The sequence below is a fragment of the Chiloscyllium plagiosum genome, unplaced genomic scaffold (genome assembly GCF_037043375.1).
Source record: "Chiloscyllium plagiosum isolate Xiang-an unplaced genomic scaffold, Cpla_swu_hap1 HiC_scaffold_5, whole genome shotgun sequence".
Classification (NCBI taxonomy): domain Eukaryota; kingdom Metazoa; phylum Chordata; class Chondrichthyes; order Orectolobiformes; family Hemiscylliidae; genus Chiloscyllium; species Chiloscyllium plagiosum.
The window spans coordinates 53,235,882-53,262,852 of record NW_028270143.1 but is presented as its reverse complement, the minus strand read 5'-3'; the positions used below and the strand labels follow the sequence as shown (position 1 = coordinate 53,262,852).

Genomic DNA, 26,971 nt, shown 5'->3' with positions numbered 1-26,971 from the left:
TATATTGGGCTAGGACTAATATTCTGGCCAATGTTATAACTAGGGCTATGGACAGGACTTCAAACTAGGACAGAAATTCAAGTGAAAGGAGATTTACAGAGACAAAGCTTGAGGCAATGGAAGAGTGTAATGTGTGTAACAAACTTTAACACAATAGTAAAAAGAAGTTAAGTTTCTCATCTGAATGTAAAAAACATTACAAGAAAAGCATTAGATGAACTAGTGACACAAATAGTGGTAAATAGTTTAGATCTAATTGACATTGCAGCCATAGATGAAAAGGAATCAATAAATATTCCAAGGTACATAATATTTCAAAAATGCAGACAGAATGACAAATGAGGAAGGGTAACCCTGATAATGAAGAATGATATAAGCACAGAAGTGACATTAGTAGACATAAGAATCTGAACGCAGACAGTCACTTCAAAAGATAAGGTCAGGTATGTTCTTCCTTCTTGTTGGTTCCTTCTCCACTTGCTACAGACCCAGTTTAGCAGCTATGTCCTATAGGATTTTATCAGCTCGTTCAGTAGTGCTCTGCCGAGCCATTCTTAGTGGTGGATATTGAAATCCCCCAGCCAGAGTACATTCTGAGCCACTTCCACCCTCTGCAATAAATGCGGGTTTGAAGGGAATTGATTCTGGAGGGAATTGATAGGGTAGATGCTGAAAGATTGTATCGTTGGTTAAAGAATCTGAAACATGACACAGTCTCAAGATACAAAATCTGATGATTTAAGGCTGAGTTATGGAGAAATTATTTCACTTAAAAGGTTGTGAATTTTGGTAGTTGCGGATACCCCATATTGAATAAATTTAATGTTGCAGTGAACAGACATTCGCTCTCTCAGGAGATTAAGGGTTATAGGGAGCAGGTGGGAAAGTGGAATTGAACCCAAATATCAGTCATGATCATATTGAATAGGGGACAAAGATCTACTCTTGCTCCTATAGAAAGTGGACACTCCCATAATAGTTAAATTGAAAGTCATCTTGACTATATTTGAAAATAAAGTTCCATAAATACAAAAGATTTCCAAATGTTTTCGAGTTAACCATAGAAACGAAATTTGCAATCTTTCACATCCTTATGTCAACTTTACAATTACCACTTTGTATAAAAGTGTTTCTCTTCTTTACTTCTATATTTCTTTGGTCTTCCCTCCCATGTTCTTTTTTTCCCTTTCATCTTTACCTTTCATGCGTTTTATTTATTACCTGTCCCAACTTTCCTTCAATATGTCTCTCAATTCTTCTGCCTGTCAGCCATTGCATGTTCCCTTCCATCTCTTTCCTTACTGTCGGTTACATCTAATTCCTTCACTTCTCTCTATGTCCCTCCGCTCCCCTTCCTTGTTAAATCTTTCAAGGAAAGCTTCTTTCTGAAGCAAATATTTCCTGGATAAAATTTGAAGGTGCAGCTGGCAATATTCTTTTAATATCTAGTTAGGTGGATCAGAGAGGCAAACAGAGGTTGAGGCAAGTTCTTCAAATAATGGAAACAGCCTGACACCTCAATAAATGTATTTATTTTACGTTAGTTTGAATATACTATTTAGAGATATAGTGGTGCCTCGGAATCCGAATTGAATTCATTCCAGGAGGCTGTTCGGATTGCGAAAAGTTCGAATTCCGGAACTATTTTCCCATAAGAAATAATGGAAAGTGAATTAATCCGTTTCTGAACCCAAAAAAAGAATAGTTTCAAGACACTTTTAACTGCAAATACACACGGTTAAGGTAAAATAAGATGAGTAAATGATCTAAATATCAAGTAACAATTATAAAAACAAGAAATAAATGTACAAGCATGAAAATAACTTCATTTACCTTAGTGAGGAATGCTAATGGTGCATGTGGAAGCTGGAGAAGAGGAAGGAGGGAGAGGGACTTACTCTTATTTGCTTCACTGCTCTTCTTGGGTGCCATGGTGATTGCACAAGGGTGATAATTTTTAAAAAACAGCACAAATCAAGGTGAAAACACAAGGTAAACTAGCGATGGACACACGAGAGATGCTTTCACGACTACTTCCTGGGACGAACTGAACAAATAATGTGCGACCTGAACAGTACGTGATGTTCGGATTTTAGGGCAAAATTTTCTCGAAATAATTGTTCGGATCCCAATTTGTTCGAACAATAGGGCGTTTGGATTCCGGGGTCACCACTGTATTTCCTTCATTAATTCTGACCCAATTATTAAGCAGATTACTTTGAGATAATCTGTTCTAGCCATGAGGCAACGTGTAATTTGAAAGCAGAGGTTTGCGTATTGAATGTGACAGCATATATTTTAAAGCTAGTGAAGTTTTTTGGTCTTTGAACTCTGCTTTAAATGTTGCCTCTTTGGTGTTTCAGGTTCACTCCACTTGATTATGCCCTGCTTGGAGAACATCAGGAGGTTATTCAGTACATGCTGGAGCATGGAGCACTATCTATTGCTGCAATTCAAGACATTGCTGCTTCCAAAATCCAAGCTGTTTATAAGGGTTACATGGTCCGCAAGGCTTTCCAGGAGAGAAAAAATCTACTCATGAAGCATGAACAACTACGGAAGGATGCAGCTAAGTGAGTATTAATCCTGAATAATAAATTCAAATTCAGTCAACTTATATGCCAGTCAATTTTAAAAACACTTGCTGCACAAGAATGCTGAAATCTGTTCCTTAAACATTGGTCTTGGTTTTGTTGTAAATATTGAAGGAACAAACTTTTGTTGTTGACCTTATGTATATTTGCTGATTAACTTTTTGTAGTCCTGTTAGTGGAAATTTTCTTTTACCTGGTATCAGATCTAGTGTCGTGGCCTCTCCTATAAAGCTGTGAATTCTGTAACCAGCGAAAGCAGCAGGAGGCTCTTCAACAAATCAGATTGAAGAATCCTCAATGGGACACACGAGGCTGAATTTTCCCACTTTTAGTTAAAATGTGGTGACGTTTCAAGGCATCAACTCTGCCATGGCCCAGGTCAAGATACCTTGCACAATCTTCCTGTTTTCACCTTATTAATTATGTGACAGATGTTGGATGTGTTCACCACTGAATCTTGTGGCAAGTGAGGCATAACTGTTTGCCGCTGCCGGAGACTTCCATGCCTCTATTGCCTTATTTGAAGCCCTGCTGGATGCCACTTCCAACGGTGCAAGCCGTAAACAGCCAGTTCACACTGTGGATCTTGTTTCTAAACCATGAAGATATAACACAAGCAAGCTCAAGCTTACTCCTTGATTCCAGAAGACAGATTTTTAGCTTCTAAAAGAAGGGCTAGTGGAGAGAAAAGTGGTACTTTTCTTTGTTGACAACGGAAAGAGGCCATGCCACCGGTCCAGCCAGCCTAGACAGAGAAAACAACACAGGTCAGTGCTATCTCCAGTGTTAAAAGGAACGCCGAGCAGCACTACAAGAAGTTCAATGATTTCCTATGCTCCACAAGGATAAATACTGTCTTCTGTCTGCTACCTAACATTTAAAACATCATTAACTCAAGTCATGCGCAAATATCTCCACAAGACTGATGGACTACTACCCTCAGTATTTCATTCATCATGTTCTTACACCCCTCCCATTTTCAGCAGCTACAAACCTTTCCTGTCCTACTTGCTCACACTGAGGACACCTCAGCACCATTCCTGCATAAATGTTACAAGTAACTGCTCATGCATCCACTTCCATCATATTCATTCCCTCCCTTTGTCTTAATGCAGGAAAAGCTGACCCACTCTCAGGCTCAGAAGTCTAAGATAGATGGAGGGGGAAACGATGGTGGTCATCAACCTCGTCACTCCATATAAGAAGAAGACAGCAAAGCTAGCAAGAGAAGAACAAAACTGCTAATATGCTAATGGGGAGCCCCCAATGGATAAATAATGCACTAAGCTCCACTATGCTGTGCTGTTATCTCATTACCATCAGTGTTAATTTATTCTAATTAGAGTCACAGAGACGTGCAGCATGGAAACAGGCCAATTCGGTTTCTTATACAGAACTAGTCCCATTTGCCTGCGTTTGGTTCATATCCTTCTAAAACATCTTCTCCAACTAATCCTCTCCTCTTATGCAGGCACTACCAGCAGCCAGGGAACATCCAAGATCCATCATCTCTAAGGGGAAGCCAGTGATACACCCAACAAGGTATTTACTTGCTGAGAGATAAATGGGAGGGGGTGGGGTTGGGGAGAAAGTAGCTGAGAAAGCGACAGGTGGATGAAGGTGAGGGAGAAGGTGATAGGCCAGAGGGGTAAGTGATGGGCAGGTCTGGAGGGCGGTACCGAGTTGGAGGCTTGGAACTGGGATAATGTAGGGAAGGGGAAATGAGGAAGCTGTTGAAATCCACATTTTATCCCATGGTTGCAGGGTCCCAAGGCGGAATATGAGGCCTTCTTCCTCCTGACATCAGGTGGTAACAGTTTAGCGGTGGAGAAGGCCCAGGACCTGCATGTCCTTGACAGAGTGGGAGGGGGAGTTGAAGTGTTCAGCCACGGGTGGTGGGGTTGGTGAGTGAGGGTGTCCCAGAAATGTTCTCTGGTTTGGCTTTGAGCTGGGACAGGACTAACTGCAGTTAGAGTTGATGGTGGTGCATGGCTGATAGCGTGGAGCAGAGGATCCGGAAAAAGAATTGTTGTTGAAGGTTTTGGATTTGGAGTGTGTACTGGGTATCCTGTTCAGGTCCAAACTGTGTTGGTCTGAATAGGGTCCAGAGTCCATGTGGGATTAGACTGGCTGCGCTTTTCGAGCAACACACTCGTGACTCTGATTTTCAGTATCTACTGTCCTCAATTCCACCTAGTTGATTTTAACTTTACTGCATAGCCTTGTCGAAGGATGCCTACCTTGAAGAAGTTCTCCTCCTCTCTCTACAAAGATCTCAGTGAGTCTCTCACTGTACCCCCCCCCCCCCCCCCCCCCATGCCCCCAAAGTCCTCTCCTCTGCCCTGAAGCTCTTCAGCCACGTCCTCAAACAGACTCACTACCACAGCAATATCGCCTTCCTCAGCTCCTGCCTACGGAACCGTCTGACTCTGGACTTCATTCAGAACAACACAGTTTGGAACTGAACAGGATACCCAATACCCAATCCTCTCCATCCGTTTGACCATCAGGTTCCCTTCTAGACTTGATGGCAACAATTCCCAAGTACCAACCTCGTTTATGACCAAGCATCAATGATCTGGTTAAACATATTGCTTTTCCCAGGACTGAAACATCTGTGGAGCTCTTTGATCAAACATCAGCCTGAAACTAACATTCAGATCAGACCTTGCCTCACAACAGTTTGTTTGTTCTTTTGTTTAACACAGCTACTGCTCATATTCCAAAGGCAATCTCAGCTCATGGTTCACAGATCCAAACCAAAATTGATAAAAATACAAAGTAGAACTAATGAAAATTCAGCAAGGGCTCTAACACAGGCAGAAGACTTGGTTGACCTACACAGTCAGGAACGAAGCATAAGACAGATGTCCCAGAGGCACATTGGGCTGAAGGAAGAAGGAGTCTTCTAATATTTTCACTACTGTGGTGGTTAAGGCATGTGAGTGCCTGGCTATCTCTATGAAAAGGTTGATGGCTACTGTGAATATCCAGATCTAGTGGAACATCTGGTGACTGAGGGATATGTACTAAAACCTGCACTCCATCATATAAGGCATGGGTGCTCAATGTCAATGGCAAGCGTCCCTTCGACAAGGAGACAGTGCTAGCAGCAGGCATCCATTGGGAACAGGAACAACATACCGGCACTCAGGAGCTTCTGCCCAGGACTTTCCAGCAATGCTTTTCTTTGCCACCTCTGCCACCCTGTGATCAAAACCTGCAGCAATTCAAGGTCTAGGTCAAAAGCATGAGGGAACAACTACTCAAGTCTTTTCAATGGAATGCACTGGCATTGAAGGCTGGGCCATGTACAGTGGGTACCTCACATGCTTACTATTCTTCGTAGTGCAATTGTCTGCCAAGAAAAGTTCCCAAATTTGGTCGTCTTGTAAGCATGTCTCCATAATGGTTGTATGATCGTATCCATTAATCTCTATTTGTGCTGTTAATTCATTTATTTTGTTCTGAATGCTATACGCATTCAAGTAAAGAACCATTAATTTTGCCTTTTTACCATATTTCCCCTTTTACCCTATTTATGTTAGTACACTCTGTGTCCCTTGTCCCACTCTGCATATTGTTATCAAAGTAGCGGTCCTGTAATGCTGCCATATCCATTTGCTTTGTAAGCTGACATTTCCCCTCCTCCAAACCGTTTAACTGCTTTATCTTCCCATTTTTATATTCGTTTACACATGGTATAAATGGTTAATCTGGAAATTATCATTTTTGAGGAAATTATAATTCTTGCTAATTTCCTACCTAGCCCTCAAAATTCTGACTGTAGGACCACACTCTCCTTCCTATCTATCTCAGTGATACTGATATGGACTAAATTGCTAACTGTTTACCCTCAACTCAGAGAATGATCTGCAGTCATTCAGTGTCATTCCAGACCTGGCTGTAGGGAGGCATCATACTATCTTGACATATTGCCTCACACCAGAGAGGCAATGTACTATCTTGGACTTAGATCTTCAACCACAGAAACACCCTCTACTTTCTTAACTATGGATTCTCCTATCAGGATTACCTTTCCAGTGTTCTTTGTGCCTTTCCTCTACCTCTCAGGGAGAGATGATAGTGTCGTGGTACTGTGGTTGGACTAGTAATCAAGAGACCTGGTAAAAAAATCTGACATTAAAAGTCCAATGATGACCATTCAGGCATCGTTTGTTGATTGCCGTGAAAAAACATGATCTGATATGTACTTTAGGGAAGGAAACCTAATCTGGCCTACATAAGATTCCAGATTTGCAGCAATATGGTTGCCTCTGAATAGGCCTGCTAAACCACTCAGTTGTATCTAAACATTAAAATAGCTCAAAAAAGGAAAGAAACTGAACAGACCACCTGGCATCAAAATCCAAAACAGCAAAATCTGGGGGCGAATGCCAAAATTGGTGGAGCTGTCTCAGATTATAAACATAGAAAATAGGAGCAGGAAGAGGCAATTCTGCCCTTAAAGCCTTCTCCACCATGGAATATGATTGTGGCTGAGCAACAAACTCAGTACTCAGTACTTTCTTCCCTTACCTTTTGATTCCTTTAGCTCTAAGACTACATTTTCTTAAAAACATTTGATGTTGTCATCTGCTTCCTGTAGCAGAGAATTACACCAACTCACCACTCTCTTGGAAAAGAAATTTTCCCTCATCTCAGTCCTAAATGTCATACCATGTATCTTTAACTGTGACCCGTTGTTCTGGACTCCACAGTCATCCTTCATATGTTTACCCTATTTAAACCTGTTCAAATTATATACACTTCTATGAGATCACCCTTCATTCTTCTGAATTCCAGTGAATATAATCCTAACTGATCCACTCTGTCTTCATAGGTCAATCCTGCCATTCCAGGAATCAGTCTGATAAACCTTTGTTGTATTTCTTCCATACACAGAACATTGTTCCTGAGATAAGAAGTCTATAACTGCACACAAAACTCCAGGTGTGGTCTCCTGTACAATTGCAGCAAAACATCCCTCCTCCTGTACTCAAATCCTTTTCTATGAAGGCCAACATGCTATTTGCTGTCTTTTTCGCTGACTGCTCCTACCTGTTTACTTTCAGTGATTGGTGGACAAGGACATTTGGGTTTCATTGCACCTTTCTCTTTCTCAACATATTGCCTTTCAGATAATAATATGACTTCTTGTTTTTTGCAACCAAAGTCAATAACATCACAATGATACACATTCTACTTAATCTGTAAAGCATTTGTCCTTTCATTCAACTTGTCCAAATCATACTGAAACATCTCTGCATCCCCTGCACACTCAGCTTCCCACCCAGCTTTTTGTCATCTGCAAACATGGAGAGATTGCATTTAGTTCCCTCATCTAAATCATTGATGTATATTGTGAATCGCTGAGGCCCGACCACCAATCCCTGCGGTACCCCAATAATTACTGCCTGCTGCTTGAAAAAAGACCCATTTAGTTCTACTCTTTGTGTCCTGTCTGCCAACAAGTTCTCTATCCATGTCAGCTTTACTTTTACATGCTAGTCTCTTGTGCAAGACCTTATTAAGAGCCTTCTGAAAGTCCAAGTGAACCACATCCACAGCTCCCTGTTATGAGCTCTACTAGTTAATCCTTAAAAAGTTCCAGGAGTTTTGTCAAGCATTGTTTCCCAATTCGTTAATCCATGCTGACCCCGTCTGATCCATGTATTCCAATAGCTTTGCTATTTAGTCTTACAATGGACTTAATTTCCCCACTACCGATGCCAGGCTAACCAGTCTATAAGTCCCTGTATTCTCTCTGCCTCCATTTTTAAATAGTGAGGTTACATTAGCTGCTCTACAATCTGAATGAGCTGTTCCAGAATCTATAAAAAAAGATGACCAACAATCAATCTATTTCTAGGTCCACTTCCTTAAGTACTCCGGAATGTAGATATCTGGTCCAGTAGATTTATTTGCCCTAAATTCCGCCATTTTCCTACTAATTACTGATTTCCTTCAGTTCCTCCCTCTCATTACATCCCACATTCTCCAACATTTGTGTCCTCCTCTGTGAAGACAGAACCAAAATATGTATTTACTTAAATTTGTACCCCGTTATAACTTACCCTGCTTATGACTAAAAGGGACCTGCTTGTTATTAATCATTGTCCTCCTTTGCTAAAATCTAAACTGCTCCCAAATCTCAGATCTGCTTTTTTGGGCCAATTTGTATGCCCTTTACTTGGATCTAATACTATCTCTAATTTCCCATGTTAGCTATGGTTAGGTCAACTTGTCCCTTTTTTTTGCCAGAGAAAAATGAACAAGTGTTGTAGTTCCTTCACATGTTCTTTAAAGGCTTGCCATTACCTATCCACCATCATCCCATTCAGGATCAAAATCTCAGAATCAATTACATCACTCTCCATCTAAATGGAGAATTCTATCATATTATGGTCACTCTGTCCCAAAGGATCTTGCACAGCTAGATTGGGAATTATTCTTTTCTCATTACACAATATCCAGTCTAGGATGGCCTGTTCTCTAGTTAGTTCCTCAACATACTGATCTAGAAACCCAAACCATATACATTTTAGGAATTTCACTCTACAGTACAGGTAGACGATCCTGTATGCAAAATGCACAGAACCAGCTGTTTTTCGGATTTTGGAATTTTTCAGTTTTCACAATAAGTGACAGTTTAATGGTAAAATTTTGAAAAACTCTTATCGGAGGAGCAGACTTCTAAGTAAGAATAGGCCTTTGGTGCTTGGCCACGCCCTCCCAAGTCGCATCTGAGTGACGCACGTCGAGTGGGTGTCGACTTGGGGGTGTTCACAGAAAAGCCACAGGCCTATCGGTGCTTGGCCATGCCCCCACCCACGTCACATCTGAGTGACATGCATCAAATGGGTGTCAACTTAGGTTAACTGTTTGCATGCCAAACAACCTTGTTAATGAAAAAAATACTTCACAAAAAAGCCTTCAGATTTCAGAGCTTTTCGATTTTCGGATGTTCGGATAAAGGATCTTCTTCCTGTATTGTTGCAGATTTGATTTGCTCAATTTATATGCAGAATAAAGTTGCTCGTGATTACATCGTATCTTAATTGTTTGCATCTCTAAGTTCCTGTTTACTGCCTCCCTCAATGTTACCACTATAGTTTTGAGTCCATAAACAACCCCCATTATTGTTGTATGCCCTTTCTAAGTTCTGTCCATATAATTTCCACCTCAGAGGAGCTAATATGATTCCTCACTATTGTATTAGTATGTCTTTATCCAGCTTGCTTTTCCTTTTTGACTGTCCTAGACATTCAGTTCCCATCCCTATTGCAGCCCCATTTCTATAATCCCAACTGTAATATTCCTTTAACGTCTGTTTGCAGATTAATTCATTCACTTTATTTCAATGGTCTGCGCATTTAGCCGCACAGGGCATCAAGGCTTATCTTTTTAACATTCTTCGCCCCACTCACGCTATTTTTTTCTGTCTGTTTGAATCTTGTCCTTGAATTTTCTGCCTATCCCTTTTCTTATTTCCCATCCTGTCTTCTGTCTTTTACCCTTGTTTCTCTCTCTTCTGTCTCCCTGTAGAGGTTCCCATTTCCCTGCCATTTTAGTTTAAACCTCCCCTTAGACAAGCAACATCCTGGCATAGTCATATTTATAGTATCATACCTTACCATTAATGCCCCAGGCAACACTATCCATTGGGTATGTCCTATCCCATTGGCAGGACAGACCCAGCAAAGATGGCAACAAAGTGGCATTCAGTTAAGAGGAAGTTGTCCTAGTCCTCACCCCTATGATGCCTTATGGCATCAAGTGAAACTTAGGCAATAAAACCTCCTGTTGATTTATCACATTCTGCCATATAAATACATCTTCTGATTTCCTTATACCTTTCCACTATCTACAAAGCATAAGTCAGGAGTGTGATGGAGTACTCCCCAATTTCCTCATTTCCTCCCCAACACAGCTCCAATAGCACTCGAGCAGCTTTAGACCATCCAGATCAAATCAACCCATTTGATTGGCACCACATCTTCAAACATTCACTTCTTTCACTACCAATGCACAGTAGTGGCCGTATGTAGCACCTACAAGATGCACCTTAGACAGCACCCTCAAAAGCTGTGATTACCACCATCTAGAAGGTCAAGGCCAGCAGATGCATAGGAACTGCATCGCCTCCAAGTCCTTCTCCAAGCCACCCACCATCATGACTTGGAAATATAGCACTGTCCCTTCAGTATTGCTGGGTCAAAATTCTGGGATTCCTTTTCTAACAGCACTGAGAATCTACGTAAACCAAACGAACTACAGAGGTTGAAGGAAATCTGTTTTTGCACTATTTTAAGGACTGGTTGGGATGGGCAATATGTGTTGGCTCAGCAAGTGAAGCCCACACCTTATGAATCAATTTTTAAAAAAAACTTATTTACAGGCCTGCTCCAGTTCCAGACTCTTCTTAGGTAAATAATGTATTAGTAAAGGCCTCCAGAATACCAGTCCAACAACATAACCACAATGCTAATTCCTAAAACTTGTTTGCATTGTGTTAACTGATTACTCATTTCACTTGAATATTTATGCAATATTTACATTCACAAAGCTGGGGTTAGTCATTTATTATGTGGAAAATCCATTTCACAAACTTATCTTTATCATTCCAAAGTGTTATGTGTTGCACTTCCTGATACCTTGCTTTGCAGCAATTTCTAAATCAGAAGCAAAAACAGAAGTTGCTGGAAAAACTCTGCAGTCTGGCAGCATCTGTGGAGAGAAATCAAAGTTAACATTTCGGGTCCAGTGACCCAAAACATTAACTTCGTTCTCTCTCCACGGATGCTGCCAGACCTGCTGAGCTTTTCCAGCAACCTCTGTTTTTGTTTCTGATTTACAACATCTGCAAGACTTTCAGTTCTTATTACCAATTTATAAATGACTGCTGGATCTCAATTTTCATTATGCCTGCTATTTTTTGAAACTGTAAAAGTCGTCTTGGTAAAAATGCAATTTAATCATTGTTTTAACAATTTTATATCGTTCGTTCATATCGCTTAAGTACAAGTGACCATTTTCCATCAGTAGATTTTCTACGTCTGTTCACAAATATCAACAAATCCCCCTTATCAGAATAAATAAATGGTGAATAAACTGCACTGCACCATTGCATTCAGTGCGCCAAGCACACCACTCAAAATGTCTTGATGATTTGTATGAAAGTTTAAGATCCCAGAAATTACAAAACAACAAGTAATAGCAAAGACTACTGCAAATTCCAGAATCAAAAGAGACTGACAGTGCAATGGGTGTTAGGATAGATAATTTGCAGTGTTAAATACCACACCCAGTTTTGTCTTTTTCTGAGCAGCTGATTTCATTTTTCTTCATGCATGTCTATCTGCTGTGTCTGGAGATTTATCATGAGAAATTAGTTTTATACATTTACTATAAGTGTTTACTATAAATTGTGGGTGGCACAGTGGTTAGCACTGCTGCCTCACAGAGCCAGAGACCTGGGTTTTTCCCGCCTCAGGCGACTGACTGTGTGGAGTTTGCACATTCTCCCTGTGTCTGCGTAAGTTTCCTCCGGATGCTCAGGTTTACTCCTACAGTTCAAAAATGTGCAGGTTAGGTGAATTGGCCATGCTAAATTGCCCGTAGAGTTAGGGGCAGGGGTAAATGTAGGGGAATGGGTCTGGGTGGGTTGCGCTTCGGCGGGTCGGTGTGGACTTGTTGGGCCGAAGGGCCTGTTTCCACACTGTCAGTAATCTAATCTAATCTAAAATAAAAAAAGCGTCTCAGTGGTCCCACAGGTTAGTTGTTTAATCTCCATTCTGGGCATGAATTGATTGCAAATTTATTTAATAGAAGTACTTTCCAATTAAAAAAGCATACCGTGTAAAAGGTCAGGACAGTCACAAGTAAATCTCTCATGATTTCACATGCACTGCCACAAATTGTCCATAATTTAACCACCTTGTAAATAGGTTGTCACCCTTATTTAAAGACCACAAAACCACATGGGTCAAATTGTGGTTGCTCTGCAGTTGGGATTAAGGCTGATACTATTTCTTATGAAAATTCTTAAATTTACCAAAAATAAGATCAACTTTCCCAATTATTCAACTGTCATGTCATTGGTTTTCAGTATTTGTTTGATCCATTTTTATATTCATGATCCTGCATTATTTAGCAGTGTGTTTTAAGAATATATATCAAAACCTTTACATTCTTTTGTCTGCCATTAAATTTTGTTAAATTCTGTTATGAATCACAGCCACATAGTCTGCTGGATGGTCAATTTCTGCCTTACTGAAAGGACTTGACCTGAGCTAACCCAAAGGTGGTGATAACAGCTAGACAGCCAGCTCTGAAAGCATGAGAGTTTCTATGAGTGAAATCTGCGACGTGATAAAGAGAGAAGACCCACCACATTTTACAGAAATCAGGGAGCCACAGGGTTTTCGACCAGAAAACAAAAAACAGTTTATAAGTTTTAGATGTTGTATCTTTGCACACATTTTCAGAATATTCAGAGACCAGTAGCCCCAGAACATAGTAAGTGAGACAACATTTCCTTGACTCCCAGAACTAAGATTTGCCCACAGGAAAGATAGGTGCTGTTTGGGGATGTTCTTATGGTTGCCTGATACAAGGAGGGGGCTCACATGCAGGTGTTAAGTGAGGAAGTGGAGGGGGGTGGTTCGCAGTCACCCCCACCTTGCCCTTGATTTGGTCCCACTTTCGTGCAACAATAGTGCAGTCTGAGGGACTCATTCCACACTGATAGCCTATCCGCATTGGTTAATCACGTAGCTGGGTTCTGGTTCTCCAGCATTCCATCTAATTATGTTCATTTCTGACCGCCAGGCCTGGATAATTTCATCCTCTGTCTCTCCATATGGCTTCAACCCAAATCATGTGTGTTTTCACTTTTGCAAATATGAATCTTCACCATGGGCAGAGTTAGAACCTTTTTGTTTGGTTGTATCATCCTGTGTTGCTCCCCCAACCCCAGTCTGTTTCCAAACCACTAGATGAGATTATTTGTAATTTACTTTGGATGATAAGGGTGAGGAGGGCAGATTTGGCTATCGTCAGAGTTTCTATTTGCATCTTCCTGATATTATCGCCAATACAAAGCCTCTCTGAGCAACTGACTTTAATGTGAAATGGGCTGAGGCATCTCTTGCTTTGGTAATATGAGGAAGTAAATTTTCAAAGAACTTGAAATCAAACGTTGATAGATTGTAATTCTTTGCTGTGGTTTGGCTTATACAACACAGCATTCTATGGCCATTAGTTATGGGTAATTATCTTTCACAACTATCTTTAGCACGTATTCATACGAAGTAAAGATAACAAGTAGCCTTGTTATTTATAAACTATCTTTGTATGAGGTATCCATTTAGCTCCAGACTTCATGGTTCTTTCCTGTCACGATTAAAGACTCATTTATAAGCAATGGAGATTGATTTTATTGATAAATGAGAAGAGTCAAGCCCCTGAATCCATTCCCCATATCACTGAAGGAAGAATTACAATCTGTTTTACCATGTCACTGGCTATATTCAACAGTAAACAGAGCCGCAGGGATTGCTGGTCGGCATCACCTGCCAGGCATACAGCGTTGAGATCAATTAACAGGATTCAAGACACTAGATATAATCAGTTCTCTTTATGGAACAAGTACAACCAGATAGCAATGACAGATAGAGTTTGGATTTTACCATAACAGATAGCACTGAACAGACATCACCTGTCATTGACATGGATCTTGGCGAATGATGATGACACATTACATAAGTAGCTTGTCATTTGCTGTGGTTTGTGCTAATGTAGTGACAGTTGCAGTACCACGTATTAACATTAATCAATCGTTTCCCACTAGAACAGAAGTCTAAATAATATGACATTTACTGTCTGTCAGTATTCTATTGATGATTTACAAGTAACAGCACAGTACAAAGAAAAGCAACATTATAGTTATTTTAGTATAGTGTTGTGAATTTGCATAATCACATATTTGTACTTTTTTTTTTGTTAATTCACTACAACCAGTGGAATAAAAATGAAAGTACTCAATGGTAGAACACAGCCAGATGGTGAACAATAAAACTGGGCCCATGTGTTTCCACACTAACACAGAAATTCACACTTTCTGGATGGCTACAGCTCAACAACACTTAATAAGCTTGAAACCAGCCAGGACAAAGTAGCCCACTTGATTGGGACCACATCCACAGACATCCACTCTCTCCACCACCGACGCTCAATGCTGTCTACAAGATGTATTGTAGAAATTCACCAAAGGTCCTTAGGCAACATCTTCCAAATCTGACAACTTCCATCTTGGACAAGGGCAATAAACACATAGGAACACCACCATCTGTAAGTTTCTCTCCTAGCCAGTCGCCATCCTGACTTGGAAAAATATTGCCATTCTGTCACTGTTACTGGCTCAAAATCCTGGAATTCCCTCTCTAACTGCATTGTGAATCAACCGACAGCAATGGTGTCAGAAGGTAGCTCACCACCACCTTCTCAAGGGCAACTAGGGATGGGTAGTAAATGCTGACCAGCCAGTAACACCCTGATGCCATGAATGAATTTTTTTTAAAAATACACATTGCATCTCATTTGTCTCCAGTCTGAGGAGTCCGTTTCTGTCTCCTTTCAGTACGTGAGCACAGGTGAGTCTCCAGTTAATGTCCTACACCAGATAATCATTAGGTTATCCAGAATCTCAGGACACTTGGAAGATTACTCAATGTTTACTATCTCTGTAGCGATTGTATTTAATATACTTGGATACAACCCATCAAGTCCAGGACCTTTAGTCCCGTTAGTTCCTATATACTTTATGTCGCATGATCGTCATTTTTGTTTATTTCCTCCCCACTTTTGTCCTTTGATTATATAATACTTCAGAACACTATTTGTGTCTTCTACTGTGAAGATTGATGCAAAGTATTTATTCAACTTCTCTGCCATTTCCCTGGTTTCTCATTATTATTTTCCTGGCCCCATTAGAAGGAGCCTATGTTTGCTTTGGTATACCATTCAACAGGGAAGTCTTTTGGAGCAAGTATCAAGCTGACATTGTCAGGTACTCACTCTGACCTTTAGGTTGAGAATTCTTGATCTGTAGTTTGTTTGCTGTCTTTGGTGAGGTCGGAAGCTGAGCATCAATAAGGCATCACTTATTAATGTTCATCAGTCATGTAACAAGCAATAATCCTCCATAATTAGCAACTTGCTAGTTCCTTAAGTGAAATCCTCCTTGCTGCTTAGTAGATGCATAAAAGATGCAGCAACATACTCCCAAGTCCTGATAGGCCTTGCTGAATTGCTAACTCGATTCTGCCGCAGATCTTGCTATAGCCCATGTCATTCAAGCCACTATAACATTCTGCCCGTTATCACTTTTGAAAGATGTTCAGTGACTGGATCCTCAACAGTCCTGAATGACCTGTTGAAAACCTTGCAGTTAGCCCCTCTGCTATTGCTCGGCAGATTTAAATATTGCCTCTAGCAACTTGTGGACTTGTCTGTTACATGAATGTTACCAGTCAGAGATGGCTGCCTTTCTCAGTACAAAAAATTGAGGAAAAAAAATGAAGGACCTATTCACAAGAGATACACGTTACAATATATACATCTCTCTTCAATCCAGTAACCACAATTTCAATCTCCTTAACAGTTTACTTAAATGATTATACATGTCAGTGGTTAGCACTGCTGCCTCACAGCACCAGGGTCCCAAGTTCGATTCCAGCCTCGGCGACTGTCTGTATGGAGTTTGCACATGCTCCCCGTGTCTGCGTGGGTTTCCTCGGCTGCTCTGGTTTCCTCCCACAGTCCAAAGATGTGCAGGTCAGGTGAATTGGCCATGCTAAATTGCCCATAGTGTTAGGTATGTTAGTCAGAGGGAAATGGGACTGGGTGGGTTGCTCTTTGGAGAGGCGGTGTGGACTTGTTGGACCGAAGGACCTGTTTCCACACTGTAGGGAATCTAATCTAATGTACAGACATGTTATCTCACACTTGCATGGCAGATGAGACTTGAACCTGGACGTATAGCCTATAGATAGAGTCACTACAGGTGAATCCTCAGTTCAACACCTGCCAATGTACAATTAACCTTCTGAGGAGGGTCTTGTGGTGCAGTGCTAATGTCCAGACTTATGCCAGAAGTGAACCATGTCTGAATAGGTTGATAAACATTTTGTTTTAAATTAATATTCAATACAATTAGTTTCAAAGGCAGGGCAGGGTTTTCTCAATGTTCGGGTTTCCACCCCATCACCTGAAGAATTGGCTTGTATGCACCTCAAAAGCCTTTGCATAGTGATAGGAGCCTTGTTGCACTAAAGGTGGAATTTTTGCACCTCATTTGAGTGGATGTTCTGCCATGCAACTCTGTAGTCCCAACAGTGCCAGTGGCAACAGTAGCCAAACTGAGATTATAAAGAGACACTACTTTCCCCCAATCCCAGGTAAGTGTGGGGGCAAGGGGTAGGGAGAGTCGCACTGTGGGAAGGTGGGGAATGAAGCTGTGTGTAGGTATTGGAAGATCTTAATGGTGAAGCTGGGGTATTGGAACACTATTGGGCTCTTGAAAATGATTCCCACTTCCTTTCTCACCTGAGGCTTGAGCAGGGTAAAATATGCTGGGCTTCCCCTCTACCCCTGAACTCCCAACAGCCTCAGAATTAAGACTGAATAGGAGGTGTCCCTCAAGTGAACAATAAGTAGCCTTAATTAATGCAAGAGCAAATGGGCCACCCTAGGCCTCACCCAGCCCCTATAAACTCTCTACAGATCATAGACATGCAGCAGAGAAGCAGACTCCCAGCTAAATGCCAGTAGGGACCCATAAAATTCTGCTCTTATTTTTTTCTAATTTGAACCTGGTTCCGTTTCTAAACATTATGTTGATTGGTTAGTTTGACTTGTTTGGAGGATAATTATGGTTTTATACCAGTGAAGATGCTCATGAAATACATATTTGTTCATGAATAATCAAATAATCAAGATGTTTCCTAATTCCTCAATGTATGGTTAGCAGGATTTCCCAAGTGCGCTGTCAATATTTGCTCCGTAGAGTATGTGAATATTGAACCTCTTTTGTTGTCATCCACTGCAGCTATCACCTATATTGCTGTAAGTTTTATTACCTTTTGTTTTTATTGTTTCAATAATATATGGCCTAATTTCCTCCCACAATCCTAAAAATTCAAGAAAGAAGAATAATGTACAATGACTCCAAGGAAGTCTTAGGGTTCAGTGGGTGGTGCTCCTGCCTCTGCAGTCCTACTTGCGGGTTGACAGAAGGAAGGTTCATGCTGCAGCCAATCAAGTTGATAGTCATACTGTTAATCCTTCCTGCATTTCCATGGCAGCTGGTAAATGTGGGAGAAATTCCTGGTCAGTTATGCATGAATGTTGAGTGGCATCCTACAAGCTTTTATCACTTCTTTTTTAATAGATTCATAGGGTTTGGGCTTTTGCTGGCCAGTTATTGTCCATCCCAAGTAGCCTTTGAAGTAGCTGAAGTCCATTTAATGTAGGTAAGCCCTCATTACTGTTAGAAAATGAATTCCAGCATTTTGACTCAGCAACAGTGAAGGCACAGTAACATGTTTCCAAGTTAGGATGGTGGGTGGCTTGGAGAAGTGTTGCTGTTCCCAAGTATCTGAGGCCCTTGTGCTTCTAAATGGTAGTGGTCACAGCTTTCAAACGTGTTGTCGAAGGACCCCCGGTGAACTTCTGCAATCCATCTTGTAGGTGCTACAAACTGCAGCTACTGTGCCTCGGTAGTGGAAGGAATGAATGTTTGAGGATGTGGTGCCAATCAAATGGGCTGCTTTGACATGGATGGTGTAAAATTTCTTGAGTGCTATTGATGTACTCACCCAGGCAATTGGGGAGTACTCCATCATACTCATCACGTATGCTTTGTAGTTAGTGGGAAAACATAAGGAAACCTGGAAATAAGTTACTTGCTGCAGGATTCCTCGCCTTTGACCTGCTCTTTTAGCCACTATTTATTTAACAGCATGTGGCAGTCAACAGAAGTTTCTTTTGCCTGTATTTCACTTGATGCTGTGAGACTTCATAGGAATGAGGACTCGGACAACTCCCTCTCAATTGAATGCTAATTTGCTCTGCTGGGTTTGTCCTGCCAATGGGACAGGGCATACCCAATGGATGGTGTTGTCTGGGCATTATCTGTAAGGTATGATACCATAAGTATGACTGTAAGGATGATGGTTGACTAAGGGGAGGGTTTAAACTAAAATGGCAGAGAAATGAGAACTTATACTTAATATGATAATGATGCCACAACCATCTCTCCTTTTCTCAAAGTTAAAAATCACACAACACCAGATTATAGTCCAGCAGGTTTATTTGGAATTACAAACTTTCGGAGCACTGCTCCTTTGTCAGAAAGCTAGTGGGACAGGATCATAGGACACAAAATGTATAGGGCACTGGCACCTCCACATCATCCTCTTCTCAACTTTGACTGTGGTTGACTAAGTTTCCAGGGCCTGATGAGATATAGAAACAGAGTATGAATTATCTATTGTCACATGTACCTCGAAAGATACGTTGAAAAGCGTTTTGTCGCCGCAATCCAGTCCCATTTTGAATTACAAAAAGAATAAAAAGAAATTATTCTTCAAACACAGCTCCAGGGCTTCTGCAAGGTGTCTCAGGCATACCACAGCCAGGAGATCTTGCTCCTGGCATCGCCACCTTCGCCAATTCACTGAGTTCACACTCCAGGCCTACTGCAGGCAGTAGTCCTGCTCCAGGCGCTACCACAGCTGACGGCCCACTGAGTCCACACTCCAGATCTACAGCATTCCAGCCCCTTGACCCTGTTCCACCATTCAATGGGATTATGGCTGATCTGAGACCCAATAACCTCAACCAGGTGAAGATTAGTGAATCCAGGAGCTGAGTGTTTTTACATCCACTGACTGAAACTAGTGTGTATGCTTCGACAACTCTTGCACATGGCCAACCTTTAGGAGAGAAATGCATTCTGTATCAATGTCTCTCCTGGCTTACTGTAGTCATGTGATCTCTGCCATGAAGCATTGACTTGGAATTTCCATCTTGCAAAGAATCGTAACGTCACCGCTGTCTTGACACTCAAAACACTCCCAACCCTGACCTTCCCCTTGAAACCTTCAATTTCGCTGCCCTACCTGAGGCCTCCAACCTCACATTTTTCCACTCTAACCCAAGAGTTCTGATTTTCCTTCTGTCATTGCCAGGCTTTTGATCACTTCTTTACTATGCTACCAAGGTCCTTCTGCTGTTCCTGGATCCCAGCGTCAATAGAATCATGGTATTGCTCCACTCCTCTTCCCCAGTTGACTCATTTCTATCCCCAGTTCAACCTTGCCTCCAACCAGACCCATTTCCAGGCTTATTGATCAGGCTGGTGTCTGAACAAGGATGTTTGCGATGTCATATGCATGGTATGGATTTAATACATCCCAATATGCATAAGAAATTCTGATTTCCGTGGGTTTTGTGCAACCTTCCAACCTCCCTCCTGCCAATTCCTCAGATAAACAACTGATCGGATCTATAAATTAAATGATCTATAGATTAAAATGATCAAAAATGAGCTAGTATTATTATTCCTATCTGGTATACCAGGGATTGTCATCTCCTTTCACAATGTGTAGATTCTGGTCGAGGATTTAATTGGAGTTAGTAGCAACTCTTTATTTCTAATCAAACAATTTTCCAAAACAATCTACTTCGTCAGAAAGAATAATAACTTGAATGAGATTGGTCCCTGTAATAGGTAGTAAAAATTAAGTTGAGATCTTATCATCAGATCTTTCAGCCATTCTCTCTGACACGAGTCAATAAAGGCTTATGTAGGAGTCATCCACTTACATCTGCAACATTCAAGCAGGATTAAGAACCCTCAACAAAAAAAAGATTCAATATATGATGATAGCCCTGCTTTCCACTGTCGACACCCCTTATAAGGAACGGTGTTAATTGGGAACTTTCAGACCTGCAAGTTTTAATTTTTCATTCAGCTAAGGAATGGAAAATCTGTTTGAGGGACAGTGATTTTCTGACCAGTGTTGCTTGGGAGTGCCTGAATCAGAAATCAATTGTATTATATTGGATTTTTTAGAATAGATGGTACCGAAACAGGTCTTTTGACTCAACTAATCCATTCAAGTGTTTATACTCTACTTGAATCTCTTCTCACCTTTCCTCATGTAAGGTGACCAAGGTAACTGTCTATTCCAAGGCACCTCGAACTGTGATTCTTGGATCACAACCTCTGAGGCAACAATGTCTGCTCTGGAGATTTCACTGAACTCGTATGGATGTGCTGCCCTTATAAATCCTCTTTTTCCTCTTAAATTGTGGGTGCAGCCTAACTAATAAAGCTTTGAGGCCTTTTAGCTCCTTTGAAAGAAAGTGAAAAATGGATTTTCAAAGTCCCTGACACCATTGTTAACCCCAAACACCACCACCACCATCCTCTCCCTTCCACCATTACGCCCCTCAACCCTCCTGCAACTTTGCTCTCAGTTCTTACTTAAGGGGATGTGGAAATTTTCAAGCCTTGAGATAAGGTCACAATGGAGAGGTAATTGAGGAAATATAAATCTATCCTCTCTTATCTGCTTTTTGGGTGAGAATGTTTGTTCTGAGTTCCATACTTGAATTTGTGATCACTAACCTATATTGATATGTTCTTCACCAGGAGAAAATATTCTCAAAAACCTTTCATAATTTTAAAATAATCTCTGTTAGGTCACCCCTCCAACCTCATTTTCATGACCCTGTTTGGCTTTTCCTGATATACCCATGCATTTCTGGCATAATTCTTGAAAGGCTTCTTTGCACTCTTTCCAATGTCCCTGCACATTTTTTATAATACGGCAACCAGAACTGCATGCGGTTTTACAGATGTGGGCCAATCAATGTTTGATAATACGTATGAAAGTAGTTGATACTTTTTATTCACTGATATGTTGTCAAGCGTGTTGGTATTGTATACAACATGAAATGATCTATTCACTTCTTCCCACTGTTAACAAAGTATTTGCTTGATTTTTCACTATCTTTATTTAATTACAGGAAGCGTGAGGAGGAAAACAAAAGAAAGGAGGCAGAGATTCAGAAGGAAAAAAAGAGATTGGAATCTGAATTAAATGTACAGCAAAAGGTAGCAAATCTAGAAATCAATTGCCAACTTGCAGATCTTTATCCAGTAAATGGGGAGAGCACTTCCCCTACTATTTCAGAACATGATCAGTTGGAGCTGAGAATTAGTGAAGACTTTAAAAGAAGTTCTAAAAGCAAATCTGAAAAGACAGCAAGGATAAGGCCTCTCTTGCAAACTTGGCGGAGTATAGACACAATTCGAAGTCACACTTCATCTATAGAAACTGGAAAAAGAGGAATAAAGAACAGAAAAGGTAAGGCAGCTTTCAGTACATAGTTTACATGCATTAGTTAAGAATACTTAGAAAAGAAATATCTACTGATATGGAAGTCATTCTTATAAATGCTAATAGATCTCCCATCATATTGCTAAATGATAGCATGACACCTATAATCTAAATGTATGTAAAATTATGTATATTATCAGAGACACTCATTTTGAGTAGTTCAGACCAGCTGTTCGCTGTCCTTATTATGTGGTTGAAGTTATAATGACTCTTGTGTTTTACAGATCATATTCATGATTCTGACCATTTGTCTATGTAAACAATAACATCTGTATTAACTGGGCCCTACTAGAATATCCTTAGCATTTATGTCTTTCAAATTGCAATTACTTTTTAATGAGGTTTTCAACAAAAATCACTGCCCCCTTTAAAGTAACATCTCCTTGAATACCAATAAGAAAAGTGTAAATTCCTTCCATGACCCCATTCCTTACTATCTCTGCAATACAGAGGAACCTCGATTATCCAAATATCATTTATCCGAAGGAGATCTCGAGGTCCTGATGGAAACATTACATCAAAGATGTGTTTCCAACATTGATCAAGTTTTTTGTTTACAGTGATTAAAAGTGAACTCGGCTTACTGAAATGTTGCCGGGAACAGTCCTGGACATCAATGGGAGCCAAATGACTGACCTCCCGCCCTCGCTCTCTCTCCCCACACTTTCCCTAGAGGTCTACACAGGCGTATGCCCTAAACGCCACTTCCCCAGATGATCTCTCCAACATTGTCCTTTACAGGACAAAGTTGGAACCTGTCAAAAAATTGCAGTAAAAAGTTTTGTGTGTGTGTGTGTGTGTGTGTGTACACGCGCACAATTTGGACCCCCCAAAAGTCAACAGCAGCAGTCTTGTTGTTGATGTCTGGTCCGGCTACCCCAGAGAGGAGGGAGGTGTGGGGGGGGCAGATGCAGGCATGTGAGGGGTGGTGTTGGACTGTGGGTGGGGGGGAAAGTAGGCGGTGTTGGATGGGATTGGGGGGCAGTGTTGGACAAGGTTGGGGCGTGGTTGTGGGTGGGGGGGAAGTTGGGTGGTGTTGGACAGGTTTGGGCGGTGGGCGGATGGGGAGGCAGTGTTGGACAGGGTTGCGAGGGGGATATGGGTGGGGGGAATGGGGGTGGTGTTCGATGGGGTTGGATGGCGGGCTGGGGTGGGAGATGGTGTTGGAGGGGTTGGGGGTGGCGGGAGATGGGCAGTTTTGGGGGGCGGTTTTGGATGGGGTTGGGGTGGACTGGGGGGCATTATTGGACGGGGTTGGGGGTGGACTGGGGGGGCCATTGTTAGATGGGGTTGTGGGACGGACTGGGGGGGGGGGGCATTGTTGGATGGGGTTGGGGGGTGGACCGAGGTTGACAATGTTGTACAGAGTTAGAGGGCGGGAGATGGGCGGGTTGAGGGGCGGTTTTGGACGGGTTTGGGGCGGACTAGGGGTGGCAGCGTTGGTCGAGGTTGGGGGGCGGACTAGGAGGTGGCATTGGACAGGGTTGGGGCAGATTGGAAGGCGGCATTGGATGGGGTTGGGGGCGGACTGGGGGGGCAGCATTGGATGGGGTTGGGGCGGACGGGGTTGGGGCAGACTTGGGGGCAGCGGCATTGGACGGGGTCGGGGGCGGACTGTGGGTGGTGGTGTTGGACGTGGTTGGGGCGGACTGGGGGGGCGGCATTGGACGGGATTGGGGAGGACTGAGGGGGCGGCATTGGACGGGATTGGGGCGGATTGGCAGGGGCGGCATTGGACGGGATTGGGGCGGATTGGCAGGGGCGGCATTGGACGGGATTGGGGCGGAATGGGGAGGGCGGCATTGGACGGGATTGGGGCGGATTGGCAGGGACGGCATTGGACGGGGTTGGGGCGGACAGGGGGGCGGCATTGGACGGGGTTGGGGCAGACTGGGGGGCGGCATTGGACGGGGTTGGGGCAGACTGGGGGGCGGCATTGGACGGGGTTGGGGGCGGACTGGGGAGGCGGCATTGGACGGGTTTGAGGGCAGACTGGGGGGGTGGCATTGGACGGGGTTAGGGGCGGACTGGGGGTAGTGACGTTGGAAGGGTTGGGGGCGGACTGGGGGAGCGGCATTGGATGGGGTTGGGGGCGGGCTGGGGTGGTGGCTTTGGACGGGGTTTGGGTTGGAGTTGGACAGGGTTGGAGGCGGGCTGGGGGGTGGTGGCATTGGACGGGGTTGGGGACGGCGTTGGACAGGGTTGGAGGTGGGCTGGGGTTGGTGGCGTTGGATGGGGTTGGGAACGGCGTTGGACAGGGTTGGAGGTGGGCTGGGGGTGGTGGCGTTGGACGGGGTTGGGGACGGCATTGGACAGGGTTGGAGGCGGGCTGGGGGTGGTGGCGTTGGACGGGGTTGGGGACGGCGTTGAACAGGGTTGGAGGGGGACTGGGGGGGCGGCATTTGACGGGGTTGGGGGCAGACTGGGGGGGTGGCATTGGACGGGGTTAGGGGCAGACTGGGGTAGTGACGTTGGAAGGGTTGGAGGCGGGCTAGGGGTGGTGGCGTTGGACGAGGTTGGGGCGGGCTGAGGGGGCGGCGTTGGTTGGGGCGGGCTGAGGGGGCGGCGTTGGACGGGGTTGGGGCGGGCTGGGGGTGGCGGCGTTGGACAGGGTTGGGGGCGGACTGAGGGGGCGGCGTTGGACGGGTTTGGGGCGGGCTGGGGGTGGCGGCGTTGGACAGGGTTGGGGGGAGGGCTGAGGGGGCGACGTTGGACAGGGTTTGGGGCAGGGCTGAGGGGGCGACGTTGGACAGGGTTTGGGGCGGGCTGGGAGGTGGTGGCGTTGGACAGGGTTGGGGACGGCGTTGGACAGGGTTGGAAGTGGGCTGGGGTTGGTGGCGTTGGACGGGGTTGGGGATGGTGTTGGACAGGGTTGGAGGCGGGCTGGGGGTGGTGGCGATGGACAGGGTTGGGGCGGGCTGAGGGGGCGGCGTTGGACGGGGTTGGGGCGGGCTGGGGGTGGCGGCGTTGGACAGGGTTGGGGGCGGGCTGAGGGGGTGATGTTGGACAGAGTTGGGGGCAGGCTGAGGGGGCAGTGTTGGACGGGGTTGGGCGGGCTGGGGGAGGCGGCGTTGTTCGAGGATAGGGGTGGGTGAGGGGGCGGCGTTGGACAGGGTTGGGGGTGGACTGGGGGGAAGTGTTGGACGGGATTGGGGGGCTGACTGGGGGACAATGTTGGACGGGATTGGGGGGCAGACTGGGGCAGCGTTGTTGGATGGGGTTGGGGGCATACGGAGGTGGCGGTGTTGGACAGGGTTGGGGGCAGACTGGAGGGTGGCAGTATTGAACGGGGTTAGAAGGCGGACAGGGGGCAGTGTTGGACAGGTTTGGGAGGCGGTGAGGGGGCAGTGTTGGACAGGGTTGGGGAGGTGATAGATGGGAAGGCGAGGATTGTGTTGGATGGGGTTGGGGGACGGAGGAGTTGGGGACTCATGTGCGATGTGCTACTAGTCTCTTGACCGGTGCCTGCCCATCTCGTTTGGATAATCGAGGTTCTCTGTATTACTATATTTGTTTTTAGCTGGGTGGGAGGGTGAACTTTGGTAGCAAAAACAGGAAGGCAGATCATTATCTAAATGGCAATAGATTGGGAAAGGGGGAGTTGCAGCGAGACCTAGGTCTCCTTGTACACTAGCTGCTGAAAGTAAGCATACAGGTGCAGCAGATGTTGAAGAAGGCAGTTAGTATGTTAGCCTTCATAGCAAAACGATTCGTATACAGGAGTAGGAAGTCTGCTGCAATTGTATAGGGCCTTGGTTACCTGGAACACTGTGTGCAATGTTCGTCTCTTTATCTGAGGAAGAATGTTCTGGCAATGGATCGTGTGCAACAAAGGATTACCAGACTGATACCTGGCAGAGCAGGACTGACTGATGAAAAGAGATTGGATCTGTTAGGAGTGTATTCATTGTAGTTTACAAAAATGAGGGGTTATGTTATAGAAACCTATAAAATTCTAACAGGACTAGACAGGGTAAATGCAAGAATAATGTTCCAAATGACTAGGGAGCTTAGAAAGAAGGGTCACAGTCTAAGAATACAGGGTAGTCCATTTAGGACCAAAACAAGGAGAAATTTCTTCACCCAGAGAATGATGAGCCTGTGGAACTCTTTGTCATGGAAAGCAATTGAGGCCAAAACATTGAAGGTTTTCAAGGAGTTGCATATAGTTCTTAGAGCTAAATGGCTTAAAGGGTGTGAAGAGAAAGCGGGAGCAGGGTACTGAGTTGGATAAGCAGCTGTGATCATATTGAATGGCAAAATAAGCTTGGAGGGCTGATTGGCCTATTATTTTCTATGTTTCTGTGTTTCTATTAGCACTCCTCTAATTCTATCCTCTCAAACATTCTTGATTATGATTGCTCCATTATTGGTGCTATGCTTTCAGCTATAATGGCTCTAAGCTCAGAAATGTCTTTCTTAAATGTCTCTACCTCTCTTTCCAGTACTCTAAACCCATCTCTTTCACTAAACATTTTGATATTTGCCGTAACATTTCTTTGTCTGGTTTGATATCAGATTTGCTGAGTGATGCGCCTGTGATATTTTGGACAGTTTGCAGTTTTAAAGGTGCAATATAAATATAAATTGTTAATTTAATTACAGGATAATTAAAAGGTTACTGCAAAAGATAATTATTGGAGGGTGTTATATTTTTCCTTTCCTTACTTAATTATACTATGTATTGTTTTGCTGTCTGCACATACTAATTGGACATTGTTTCATTCAAATTAGTGGATAATTTTTATTGTTATTTCCCACTCTAATTCATGGCTTTAATATGGAAGTCGATGCAGTGGTGCCAAGATGATTGGGAGTATTAAGACAGTGGTGAATGAATGCTAAGCTGCTTAAAGCAGATTAAAATCTTTTGAGTGAACTGGGCCTTTTTATTCACAAAAT

The 26,971-nt window shown here is 43.3% G+C and overlaps 1 protein-coding gene across 12 annotated transcripts in view; it reads left to right on the top strand.

Annotated features, from left to right (window-relative positions):
• invs (inversin) overlaps window positions 1–26,971 on the top strand; it is a 279,900-nt gene that overhangs the window by 175,028 nt on the left and 77,901 nt on the right. For all 12 annotated transcript variants that reach the window (XM_043690027.2, XM_043690031.2, XM_043690029.2 and 9 more), the window contains 2 exons: window positions 2,364–2,573; window positions 21,696–22,036. In XM_043690027.2, coding sequence (XP_043545962.2) covers window positions 2,364–2,573; window positions 21,696–22,036 — 551 coding nt within the window. The remainder of the gene's footprint in view (window positions 1–2,363; window positions 2,574–21,695; window positions 22,037–26,971) is intronic.